We start from the raw sequence: 13,643 nt of genomic DNA, 5'->3' as shown, positions 1-13,643 counted from the left end.
TAGAAAAAAGCTGCAAGTGTTGGTTGACACTAGGGAAAGAAGTCTTTTCAAATGAAGTTTAATTTTTACTTTTTGCTGACTACATATTTTAACTGGCAGCTTTTTATGCTTCTCTTGTCTAAAAAGGGAAGACCAAATAGCATTAATTTCTTGTAGGTCTCCACTAATTTCATTCTGTCTCTGGGTACAGGTGTATGAGTACAGAGAGAGGATAATCAAGAACCATTTGCTATTTTGCAAATGACAAGGGAAGAATTTGCTTATTAGCTATGAAAAGTCTGATGCATTCCATGCTTTGTTATGCCACTGAGCTACAAAAGCTAATAAAATTCCAAAACAGAAGCCAAGCTTTTTGATCACAGCATTTTTTTCTTACTGTTTTGGCAGAAGTCACATTAGGAACATCCTGTACCAGCCAAGAGAGTCGTCATGGGCTATTATTTGAAAATTTCACTAACTGCTCACTAGTCAGACTTCATCATAGTATAAAGTCATTATGGCAGCAGTGCTGTTACAGTCCCTTTCATCTCAACAGGATGCTGCACTCCTTCAGGAACAGTTTAATCTATTTTTCAGATTATGACTTCATATATAGCCTATACATTCACACCACATTGATACACAGCCTGTGTATTCAATAAAAATAATTATATTCCAAATTGGGCTTTGAAGTTCACTTTCAGTCAAAACTTAATCTTTTTTTATATTGGTAATCTTATGTAATATGCACAGAAGATAGACTGAGTCAAGAACATTTAATAACAGTATTTGTACTTTTAAAGAAAAGAGGCTTAAGCTCTGTTTAGCTTAAATTACTGCCAAACAGTTGTTGCAAGAAGAAAGGTGCTACACTCACCACCTTGGAATAATTCCATTCTCTAAACTGGTTGTCTGACTTCGGAGCCAACGACGTTGGTAGCTGCTAGAAGATGATGATGATGAGCTTGGAGATGGTAAAGGAGTAACCAGAAGACTGCTCAGAGATGCTATGAAGAAAGCAAGAAATCCCACATACAATGAATCACAAAGAGTGCTAGTTAAATATTTTTCTTCATACTTTAACAATAATTTCTCACAAATACTGCTCTTGCTTGCTGAACTTTTTCACACAACTCACTTGCAACAGGAGACAATTATTTAAATAAATCTTGCTGCTTGAGGACATTCATTATAAAGTAGGAGATCATCCCTACTAAAACACACTATCTTACTCTCATTAAAAGTGTTCTCTCCCAAGAGTTGCTGCACTCCTGTTACAATAGACAGGACAACTTCTGGTCTTCATTTTCCTATTCAGTGTAAAAAACAATTTCTCTTCATTTGCTATAGTAAAGGCTCCAACCAATTCCTCCTCCAAATTATAAATCAGTTAAGAACCTAGAACATGGTGGCTGTAAACAAAGAATATTACAAATATTTTCGCATGAAGGGTTGGGGCAAATGCAGAAGGCCAGCCACTTAGCAGATAAAAACAATTATGGATTTACAGGTCATGAGGTGTTTGTATTTCAGGGGAATCACTGCAGCAAAGAATTGTAACAGCTACATGAGCAGGCAAACAAGATAGACAGCAGATACCTGACCGAGCAATGCCGCTGTCTCTGTCCTCATTTTGTCCTCTGCTAGGCATATCAACAGGTGTGCTGTGTGCTAAAACAAACAAAGCAGATCAATAGAAAATATTACATAATTCATCATACTATTTGCCAGCATTTAAAAAAAATATTTAAGTTTAAAGGTCATACACCAAAAAAATTACATTTTGTACTGGTTCTCAAAATCAGTAGGGTGTGAAGAGAGGTGGCAGCAAACAGTAGCCTATGCTGAGTATCATGTTACTAGAGGAAGGTTATTTGCCCCAATATGAATGTAAAAATATCTCTAAGCATCTTAAGAATATGAATACAGTCTGCATTATCAGAAATCAGATATATTTTGAAAGTGAGGGCTGGTGGTACCTTCATCTGTCACTCTTGATAAACTCTGAGTGCACAAGACTATCCTTTAATACAGGTTAAGATCATAATGAAATAGTCTAGCACAAGGTCCATTAAAAGCTTCTGTTTCACTTGCTGAGCTGAGATTTACTGTCCACAAAGCCTCACAGCAAGAAACATTCAGCCTATGTCACATTACATTGAAGTGTTAGTAGTGCAGAGTTACCCAAATTGTACAGCATGCATGATTTGCAAAGGCTGTGAAGAAACCGCATTGGTATTTCAGTTCACATTTTTGCAATTAACAGAAGTAATTAGGCCTGAGATCTACCCACCTGTATGGATCATCATTCTGCCTGTAAAAGGAGACTTCATTTAGCTCTAAGATTAAGAATTAAAGAAATTGATATTGCTTAAGAAAGAAAACCCTTAAAGCCTCCCAGACCTAGCTCAAGAATTTTGAATGCCATAAAATTAAAAAGTAGCAAGAAATAAGAGAAGAAAAAGCTGTACACCAGCAAGACACCTGCATGTTAGCAAGAAACCAGCAATAAGCCAGGAAACATAAGTTCTCTAACAAACATAAGGGCTAATTCATCTTTAAAAACACTGCATAAAAACGAAAAAAATTATCTTTAAAATTAAACACAGTAATTTTACCAATTTTTCAAGTATATGCCAGATATACCTGCTGTCACTATTTTAGCCCTCTGTTTCTAGAGACTAATTATGCATGTCCTGCAAAGATTCAGGAGGAGATGAATTTGTGTGTACATATGGATGGGTCACACTGTGGCTGGCATTCCACACAAACCTGCAAAGAAAGAAGCACTGCGGATGAGCCGGAGGGGACCTCCTTCAGACACACCCTGCAGCAGTTTGCTGCTACACAGCTGTAACACACCTAGGAAACAAAAGCAACGTAGAGAAAATGGAAAAAAATGAAGAAGAAAAAAAAAAAAAAAAAAGGAAAAAAAAACCAAGAAGGTGATGTACTGGGAAAAAAAGCCAAAACTGAATGAACAGATGGCCTCGTGTTGTCAGAAAGACATAGAACCTGGAAATATTTACCTAAATTACTTCCACTGCGACAGGTTCCCAAACCATTCTGATTGGAGCTCAGCTTTCCCAGGCTGGGGTCTTGGTTGATGTATTCAAAGCTATCTTGCAAGCTAAAGTAGAGGGCAAAGCCAGTGTTCTTTGAGAATGTGATCAATAGGCATTAATATTAGCTTAAGAATTAGGTTCATTGTATAAAAAAAGGCTGAACATTAACTTTACAACCAAAGGAAGGACAAGTAGGTTTCTGAAACTGGAATGAAGCAGGCATTTATTTTTTATATTTGAGTTATTGGAAGCTTCTTTATATGACATTTGGGTTTCAGTTTATTCATATCTGCCTATTTTGGGAAGGAAGTACAACAGAACAGCATATTGAAGCAAACAGAAGTAGGTTATGCGGACAAAGCACTGTCAACATATCCCTTCTTCACCCTTCTGACAGCAGGGAGAGATGGAGGTTTTGATTGTCCAAAGCACCTAATTTCTAAACTTTACTGCGTGTCCTGAACAAATTAAGAAGTAGAAACTTGGATTTTTTTTTTTTTTTCATTAAAAACTTGGCTGACCTAACTAGGATCCATTAAGAGAATTCTTCATCACAGCTGCCTTCCTGATTTTCTACCAGAACTACAAAAGGAGAAAGAAGGACAGACAACTGCACTGGCCGGGAAAGGAAAAAAAATTATACATAAAAAAAGATGTTCTTACTTATTGTTGCTTCCACTGAAGCTTCCTACCCTGGCTGAGAAGACTCTACTTATCATCAGCTGTGGGGGAGAGCTGAAAGGATAAACAGTCATTTCAGTGAGTCATCAATTCCAAGTGCCTGACAAGACAGTGCATCACAGAAAAGGACACTCACCGTATGTAGTGAATTTTCAAGGTGGAGCCTTTGTAACTCATTGCCACTGAGCCAAACATCATTTCTCCCAGCATATTGACATCGGAGGCTGGTCTGGTGTACTACACAGACAAAAAGATGGGAACAACAAATTCAAAAATAACTTAGCACACTATTTCAACTTAACCTAGTGCCACAGCAATGCATTCAGAATGCAGAACACAAAGAAGTTCATCTTTTCCATTAGTAAGATCAGTGTGCACTCAGTGTGGGTTTAACACTGTGGGTTTAGAAAGCACAGTGGGAAGAAATCCTGCATTTTGCTCACAAGGGCAGTGCTTCCCTTGCTCCATGGGGACCTCAAAAGGCAAGAAAGAAAAAAATCTACTGCATTTCTGAAGAAATAGCTGTGTCCTGCAACATTCTCATATAACAGAGTGTTTGATAAAAGCTATAAATGTTAACAGGACTTGGATTCTGTGGTCTGGATCCCCAAAAAATGAACTGCCTCCTTTATTCCAATGAGTAAATTCACCTTCCCTGCCCCTGTAGAAAGCCTCTTGGAAACATTTTTTATTGGAAAATGATCTGTGATTATACTTAGAAATGCAATCTTCAGATCAGCTATTAAGTTTCAAAGACTGATCATCAGTAGCAAATACAAAGAGAAGTTTGTTAATTCTGAAGAAAATCACCTTCCAGTTAAATATAATTATTTTCTTTTCCCACCTTAACCAAGACATGTGTCAAATTTCATTTTTCTGGGTGAAATGATAATGCTTTTACTAAGGAAGAGCTAGAGTACCTAAAATTTAATGTTATAGTAAGACAGACTAAAGAGACTCTTAATATACCATGTTCAACAGCTTCTTCACAACTGATCTGAACCATAAACAGACACGAAAACAGAGAACAGCATAGTGCTTCTCACAACCTTCTTATGACAAAATGCTATTAGATATATTTCTCAACTCCTTGAAAGGTAAGACCAAGACAGATCAAAAGTTTAAGATGCAACCACATGTGTTTTTATTCAACAATACTTTAAGGATAGAGTAGACATCTCAAGGTTCAGATTAACCTGCAATGTAATAGAAGCCAAAGTCATCCAATGAATCTAAGCAAAGGCTTTAATAAACTACACTTCTTAAGTAAAGTGGAAGACAAAAGCAACAAAGTAACAAATATTACCTGATACTTCGGTATCTGTTCTTTCATATTTTGCATACAGCTTATAGAGGGACTATGGGAAGAAATGTTGGTCCCATTGCTTGCTTGGTAGTTCCTGGCAGAAGTCTTTACAGAAGCCTCTTCTGCCATTTTCTATGTCAAAACAGAATGATGTGATAAAAACTATTAAAGTAAATCTGAAAACTCCCATCTCTAAACATATCATGGCAAGAATCTTCTTAAAAATACAGGAAAGCAACACAAAGAATACACTTATTTGGTTCAAAAAATATGCATCAGTTGTAAAATATTTTGTGCAATGCCAGCATCAGAGCAAATGTAGACCTGCTCTCACATTCACATTGTCAGAAAGGTTTTCATAGTACCATATATGACAGGAGTAATTAGACATTTCTTGGGAAGATCATTCCCAATTGTTATGAATGACTCTGTAATATTTGCCAAAATTTACATAAATAAAATCTCATTTTATGGGTTTCTACAAACCAATTCCTGTACTCGAACTGCATATAACTTTTGCTCCCCAAATGATTAATGGATTTCTAAAACAGAAGAACAGCCAGCAAAAACAAGGGATGAATAATCCATCATTTGGTAGAATGAACAGTGTCCAATGTATTTGAATATTCAATGTGAATAAGCTTTACTGTATTTCAGAAAAACACATAGTATACACATATGCTTCCTGGACTTTAATTTAAATGTGACTGAGTCTGAAAGTAATTTTGTCTTAACTTTAAATGAATTCAATTTCAGTTTTGCTGCTTGATAACAACGAAACACTCAAATCATTTTGAACGCCATGCAAACACATAGATGTAAAAGGTACTTTGTTTCAAAAGGGTACCTAGATTAGTGTTTGGTTAGAAAACAGATTATAGCCTGTGTCATGTGTTATGAGGGAGGTTATAATCTGTTTTGTGTCAGTATTGCATCGACAGTTTCTGATAGGACATTTTGTAGTTACCTTTTAGCTAAAGTATTCAAGCAAGTCGAAAAATTTAAGTACTTAAATGAAGCCAGAAATGTATTTTTTGCTAAAATGCTGTCATTACTTTAAGATACAAAGTAATGACCTTGATTTTGGGATGGGGGTGGGGGAAGAGGAGAAGCAAGATTAACAACCAGTCTGACCCATTTAAGCTCTTAAGTAGATGATCAGACATCAGCTGATGATGCTCATCAGAGTCTTACTGATTCAGCACAATGGCATATTTACAGTGTGACTGAAATAGAGATTTTTGCTTTTTAAGCATCTTCATAAGTAATTCTACAAGTTGTGACTGTTCTTATAAGGCTTATATAGGTGTGTATATATAGCTCTGAAATAAACCATGATAGTCTAGCAAGCTGAAGCTGCTGGTTCTAAAAAAACCAAAACCTTCAAAACAAACAAAAATTTGAAATAATGCAATGTAGAAGAGAAACATAGAGGCAGTAGAAAAAAAACCAAGAAAAACTACCACAAACCAGAAAACACTATTGGCTTACTAATCTTAAAATGACCTATGTTTGCTAAAAGCGTTATTCCACAATTTGTGTATTTGGAGAAAAGCAAAAAACTTGCATCTTGACAGCATCTGCTCTTGCTTTGATGTTTCACCAAAACTTACATGGCCATATATATCACCATGTTTACACAATATAACGTGGTTAGCCAGTGAAGTTGCTTTAATTCACATAAAGACAACAACTTTACTAATCCAAACACCAAAGGAAAAAAAGCACCTTTGGACACATGGTGACTTCACTGAAATCGATTGCACAGCCAGGGCTAACAAAAAAAGCAATTTGCAAAAAGCAAATCCAGTCAACACTAGAAAGGCTGAAGAAATACTCAGTCTAAAGGGAAACTGATTCTTTGCCTGAAAGCACATCTGGATTAAGTTGTTGCGTTTGAATACCATATTTATATTATAAATACCAAATACCAGTTATGATCATAGGCTTGTTGTAATTTAACACATGCTTGTTGCAGCTATCACAGTGAAAGATCACAAGAATAAGAAGTTGACACTGTCCTACTAAAATAACTGCTTTTGGAAAGGAAAACAAAAGAGCAGTAGCACAATAGCAAAATTAACATTTCGTACCTGGACCACAGCTTCATCAACTTTGCGGACTGCTTTGGAATCAAATAAGACCTGTCTGCCTCTCCTCTCACAGTCTTGGTAAACTATCAGGCGGATTTCATTCAAGTCAAACTCTGAAGAGGACCAGCTATGGATTAGAAACAGGAGATGTTAAAATAGTGTGTTTTCTTTGCAGTTTCATTTAAGTGAAGAAACAGGTCTAGGCAAAGACATATTTTACAGAATTTGCAGAATCCAGGGTGCAGACCACATAGCTCCAAGCAAAAAGGAGCTCCAAAGGAGTGTCTAAGTTCAGTATCACTGACAAAGGCAGGCACAGCCAGACCAATTTTCATCAAAGCTTTTTCCAAAATTTTCCAAAAAGAGAACACAAAACTTTATCTCAGCAACCTGCTCCCGGCCTTAACTACCATTATTCTCTTCTCTGTACACAGCTTATCAACCTTATTTTAAGGTAAGCATACTATTTTATGCAGTACTCCCAGTGACAATAAAACAGAATGGATTACCATCCTCTCTACTGCAGCCTTTCAAAAGCACAAGGTTTATACCCTCTCTTCCTTTTCTAAGCAACATAAACCTAATTCCTTTTGACCTATTCCTGACAATGTAAGCTAAGATTTTCCCAAAGTTTAAGTCTTGCAACTGATAGACAAGATTTATTTTGTATCATTCTCTTTCTCCCATTTCTGAGACATTTCAGGGGTTACAGAGCAGATATCAATTACTGAGACTTCATCTCCAGCTATAATGACAATAATTTAGTATGTGAAACTGAGATATCTGAATTTCAACCCAAAGCAAAACAATTCTCTCAAATCACAATCTGCCCATTCTCCAGAGATACAACATGGCACACAACCTGCCTCACTGCACTACCGCAGGGGCTGATCCTCATGGCAATGGCAAGAAACCTCATTTCCTAATTTCGGGAGGAGTCAGTCTGCACATCAGAGCATGGATATTTGCTTGGCTTCAGCTACAGAAAACACTTTTCAGGTTATGTGGATGACAAGCTGAAATCAATGGAAAAAACCTACAACTGCATAAAGAAGTGCCACAGAGCACTGATGGACTGCACCTGGGGGGTGAGAGTACAATTGTTATTAATAGTTATTGGTTCAAAAAACCACATAACAGACTTTCAGTCAAGGCTACACTGATCTTCCACCCAAATGCAGGCTTCATTTAGGAATTTCCCCAAACTGCTTTATAGAAATGGAAGGTAGATAATTGAGAGAAGAGCATAAAACCCCTATACAGATGAAAGACTAGAATTTATTAAGCTATTTCTCTTATTCCATGCTCTGTCAACATCCATAAATCAATAGTGAGGTAAACACTATCAAATCTTTCTGGGGTCAGGATAACTGCTTTGGAAGAACACTAGCAGACTTGTGATTTTAAAATAATTTTAAGTAAAGCCAGTAATTTCTTCTTTGTGCTCTTTCAACATAGCTAAAAAAATAAGCCTAAATAGGCATCTTTTTCATACCTGAAAGACCTCCATCTGGAGTTCTATTTTTAAACATCTTGAGACAGAATAAGCCAGATACTTATCTCCACTGTAAGGTATTCTGATACAAGCATACTATATGACCATAATATGCAATGTTTCCCATCACAGAACAATGGTAAAGACTGTTTTGCCATCCACAGTGAGAAAACTTCTTGATAGGTATGTAACACATTGCCTCCAGAACTGCTGAGAGTGCTAGGCAGATTTCTTTTCAAGTCTTCCCTTTCAAAGGCAGTCACAGCATTACATTAACCTGCATGAGATCAGACCTGGTATCATTGCTGATAGTTGCCCAACAAAGATCCTACACACCTTGCTTACACAGAGTGCAGCAACTACACCATCTGTTTAAAAAGTCTGTTACTAGTTTATCAGCCCATTGCCTGTGCAATGCTATTACCAAATCCAGTTATACTGAAATGCAAGAGAACTCAGACCCATCAATACACTTCATCCTAGTCTGCCACATGAATCTGACACTTTTCAGTACCAGATACCCCAATATCTCTTCAGTTACACAACTATCTATTTACTTACTTGCTGCAACAGACAGCCTGAAGTAACTACACTGTTTTCTTAAAAAGGCTGCAGGTCTTTCCTTCCTTTAACACCAAAGAAAAGGTACATCACTATGGCTTTAGCTTAAATTCTATGCAAGAGCACAGCCTCATTTATCTCCACAATTGGCATAGCAGCATCCATACTTCAGACCACAGGCTTGCAAGTTGAGAAAGATACGTTTCAGATGCAGATTGAGCCAATCTAGCCCTGCATCTGCCCACTGATGCAGGGTTGCATGCAGGCTAGGTTGCATGAATTCAGGTTTCCTCATGAAATGAACTTCCCCATTAAGCACTAAAGCAAACTTCACGTTGTTCATGGAGTCCTGACTTCTGTGTAGGACATGAACTGGATCTTATATTAAAATAGAAGTCAATTTAACAGTCTTTTCCACACAACATGCTAAACTAAAGATTAGAACTAAACAGAACTAAAGATTGCTGCAATCTGTCAGAACTACAAACACATTCTCTAGTACCAGACAGCAACAAGCTAAGAAATTACATAAAATCTATCATACAGAGCTTTATGTGACTAGCAAACCAAATCCGGGGAAGTTATTTCAGATAATGCTTCTCATACTTCTAACCAAATATCAAACTTATGTTATAATGATGCCATTGTTTACAGATGAAGTTTCTGCAGCAGACAGAAGAGATCCTTATTTAATAACATCAAGCGTATCTATAGGCAATTTATACAGGCATACAAGTCCATGTAGTCTCATTACTTCCACATGGAATCCAGCAGTAGGCCCAAGACTAGTCGGATGACCAGGATGTTTATGCCCATCACAAAAGCTAATGAGCACTGCCCACAGTACTTCCACCCTTTATTGTTTGAGTGAGGTTATGTAACACAGATCCCCAAAACAGGGACAGCAGGAATATTCAATAATCTAAAAGCAGAGTATCAAAGAATACAGACAGTACATAAACTCACTGGTCAGCTCTGTTTTCACATGCGTAAAAACCAAAGTCCCAAAAAATTACTTCCTGATCTCTATATCAGATTCTTGCTTATTTAGCAATGCCAGTCCTCCATATTCTTAAGCATCAGCTGAATTAACTAAATTAATATGATCTTGCATATATCTTCGCATTTCAGGCTAAATGTGGCTGTTCCAACTGAACATGTTTTCTTATTTGACCACAACAGTAAGAGCACCACATATCCTTTCACCCCTTTTTGTAACTATGTGACCCTTCCTGTTACTTGTCTGCTCTGGTAATTGTTAGATCCTTCCATAAACTGAATTCTCTGAAGCAACAGAAGTCTGTCCATGTACGTGAAAGTGAATCAGACACATGACTGAGGAAAGAAGAAGGCAGTGGAACCTGCACCTCTTGGTGGCAGCATGACTTACACTAACTCACTTCAACCATGGAACTATATACCTTTAGGAAAGGGCACAAAGAAAATGTTCTCAATACATTCCAAGTAAGTATTGAGGCTAGTTGGGATGTTAATTGAGTTTTCTTGTTCCCAAGTCAGTTCTCTGTCTGCTTAGTGAGCTGACTCCCTAAGGGGAGTCAGTTCCAAGAGGACTTGAAAGGCCAAGGCCAGAACAAGGGGGAGAAGGACAAAAGCATGATGCCAAAATTTAAAGGAAGAAGTGGCTCCTTCAACACCATTACTCTGTTTAAGTGGGTCAGCTTACCTAGCCTTACCTTCAGACTGTATCTTTCTTGTATGTGGAAGATGCTAGAACTAATAAATATTATCTTCAAGTCAAATAAATAAACCAAATCAAGGTGTCTATGTTCATACAACAGTAGAACCAGGTCTACTAGAGATACTAAAATGCTAGATTTTTATTTTATTTTTTGAAAGACAGCCATAAGTTTGAAACAGCTTACAGATACCCTGAAAATTTTGTCCCCAGAGAAGCTTAAGCTTGCTTTATTTTCTCCTACACATGCATATAAGCTACTTTCCTTTGGCTTGTTCAACATTTCTTCAATTAGTTATGAGACATGGAGGCAGGATCTCTCTTACTTAGGGGAAAGCAGACTTATTTGTTCCTGGAAAAAATTCACAAAAAATTGCCTCATTCTGCCCTGAATAAATACTTTCAGTTAATATAGCTCTCCAAACTCTAATGTTTACAAAGAAAGACTTTGCTTCACCTTTATAATCATCAGCACGCATGCAATAATTGAAGAGTGACCTATTTATATATATTCAAAAACCACTTCAGTTGACCTTAAACTGTTTTTGAAAGTGACTAACCCCTCACTCCTTCAGTGCAACATTTACAGGCTAGAGAACCAAACAGACTGAAACATCTCTGTATATTTATCCATATTTTTCTGATTCTTAGACCAGCAATCCTGAACGTAGAGTACTAATTCTAACACCCTTGGGTGCTAAAACTTGGGAAAAGCCACCCTGAACTGTGTTTTCAACACAGCTACATAGCTATAAAGAGTCAGACACTGGAGACATGCTGGCACATATCTGAAAAGGACAACTCAAAAGTTAAATAAACACTATTCCCACTTCAGATTACTCTGATGTAATGCTCGAATTAGAGGTAATTTACAAGTAAAGCAGAGGGTTCCCCTCTGTTCTTCCCCACTTCACAGCATTCTCTCCTGTCAGCTCCTCATACTGTTAGTACTTGACCCACTAACAAAGGAGATGGCAAAAAATAGTAAAAGAGGGGAAACTAATTAGGAAACTAGAAAGAGAAGGTAAGATTATTTAACCTTAATTGAAAAGGAAGGCAATTACCCTTTATGTCTCAGTTTGCATATACACAAATCTTACACATCAGAATCAAGAATGTCGGTTCAAATAGTAAAGACATTCTGGAGTTTCAGTCAGCATCATAATCATGAATAAGCTTCTAACAGGATTTTTTCAATATACAAAATAGGCTTTCAGGCACATGATTATAAATCTAGTCTTATATAAAAATGCCTTTCTTTGTCAAAAAACATATAATCAAAAAAGTTACATGCATACCTGTTTTGCAGCAGTCTAGTCACTTTGTTCGCACAGCTGACACTTTCATCTCTCAAAGACTTTCTAATTCTTTCATCCAATTGGGTACAAGAGAGATTATTTCCAAGTGGTACATTGCTGTTGTTTCTTGCTCTTTCTATTTGTCCCCCAGTGCCATTTGCAGTTTTTGGTGTACCACCACACATTTTCTTTGCTACAAATCCTCTTGTAAAGCTCTCTCAAAGAAACTAAATACCTGCTGAAGAGGAACAGCCTCAAGCAGGTTTCTTCACTATCGATCAACCATTAACAATGGTAATTTACCATCAGCTTTCTTTCCTATAAAGGAACAGAGTCTGCTTAATTTCCAATTGGGGGAAGAAAAGGCAATCTTCATATATTCTATAAGCCATTAATACAAAAAGACAGCTGTAGCTAATGTAATCCTGCAATTATTCCAGATAGAACAGACATGACTTTCAGGTTTCAGAAGCCATCGTGGACTTGTTCTTGCTGCTGTCAGAGGTTTTCCTACTAAGCCTGGTGCAAAGCTGTAGCAGATACAACAGCTAATATTAACTTTAGCTATGTTTGTTTCCTGGTATGTGATTTAGGTAGCTGGCAATTATGTAGTCACAAGACTGAACCATATGGCCTCTTTAGAAAAAAAAAAAAAAAAAAAAAAAAAAAGCATAGTTGCTTCTGCAGTGACTCGCCCTTAGTTGCAAGGTTGTTCTAACACTGGCTACAACACCCTGTTAATGGCTCTCATGTGAGCAAGTGTCATCTGACAACCCCTAGCAACCTCATATAGCTTAGGAGCAAGTAAGAATCTGTCACCATTGCCATATGGTGATCAGTTTAAAAAACCCAACTACCAACACCAAGAAACATACTAGATGTTCTGCACTATAATGCTTTTCTTTCTATGGACAAATACTACTTTTACCTGGACAAGAACTTGACACTATTACTTTGAAAAACTTTTTTTAAAAAGTATGAAGGAAAACAATGAGAAAAGGTTCGTTGCAGACTTCAAGTTGCTTGATGAGAATTTACAGTCAGTTGCCTCTTAAAATAATTCAATGGCAATACTGATGACAAAATACTAAAATACAAAATAATAAAATAATCCTGGCCAAGTAAATTCAGGTTTTTGAACAAAACAAAGGAATCAGATCACAGAAGAAGAATATCAAGTCCAGCTCCTGGGCTTTCACAAGAGCATCCTCAAGAGTCAAATTTAAGCCCCAAAGTGCTAGCCAAACGCCTCTTGAACTCTGTTAGGATTGGTACTGTGGCCACTTCCCTGGGGAGCCTGTTCCAGTGCCCAAACACCCTCTAGGTGAGTAACTTTTTTCTAATATGCAACCCATACCTTCCCAGCACAACCTCAGGTGATTCCCTCAGGTCCTGTCACTGGTCATCACAGAGAAGAGATCAGTGCTGCCCCTCCCCGTCCCCTCATGAGGAAGTTATAAATGCAATGA

At 37.2% G+C, this 13,643-nt stretch overlaps 1 protein-coding gene across 3 annotated transcripts in view; it reads right to left on the bottom strand.

Moving 5' to 3' along the window:
• Positions 1-13,643, bottom strand: part of FNIP2 (folliculin interacting protein 2) — a 51,188-nt gene that overhangs the window by 20,993 nt on the left and 16,552 nt on the right. Inside the window, exons 2-9 of one of the 3 annotated variants that reach the window (XM_056490297.1) lie at positions 7,125-7,251; positions 5,032-5,163; positions 3,862-3,962; positions 3,708-3,779; positions 3,009-3,109; positions 2,752-2,841; positions 1,579-1,650; positions 857-986 (exon numbers count right to left, since the gene is read on the bottom strand). In XM_056490297.1, the coding sequence (XP_056346272.1) occupies positions 857-986; positions 1,579-1,650; positions 2,752-2,841; positions 3,009-3,109; positions 3,708-3,779; positions 3,862-3,962; positions 5,032-5,163; positions 7,125-7,251 (825 nt within the window). The remainder of the gene's footprint in view (positions 1-856; positions 987-1,578; positions 1,651-2,751; positions 2,842-3,008; positions 3,110-3,707; positions 3,780-3,861; positions 3,963-5,031; positions 5,164-7,124; positions 7,252-13,643) is intronic. The other 2 variants (XM_056490298.1, XM_056490299.1) reach the window with 2 other exon arrangements.

This window comes from Oenanthe melanoleuca, chromosome 4, assembly GCF_029582105.1.
Source record: "Oenanthe melanoleuca isolate GR-GAL-2019-014 chromosome 4, OMel1.0, whole genome shotgun sequence".
Classification (NCBI taxonomy): domain Eukaryota; kingdom Metazoa; phylum Chordata; class Aves; order Passeriformes; family Muscicapidae; genus Oenanthe; species Oenanthe melanoleuca.
Note: the sequence above shows the minus strand (reverse complement) of the source record. Positions and strands in the feature narration are given on the sequence as shown.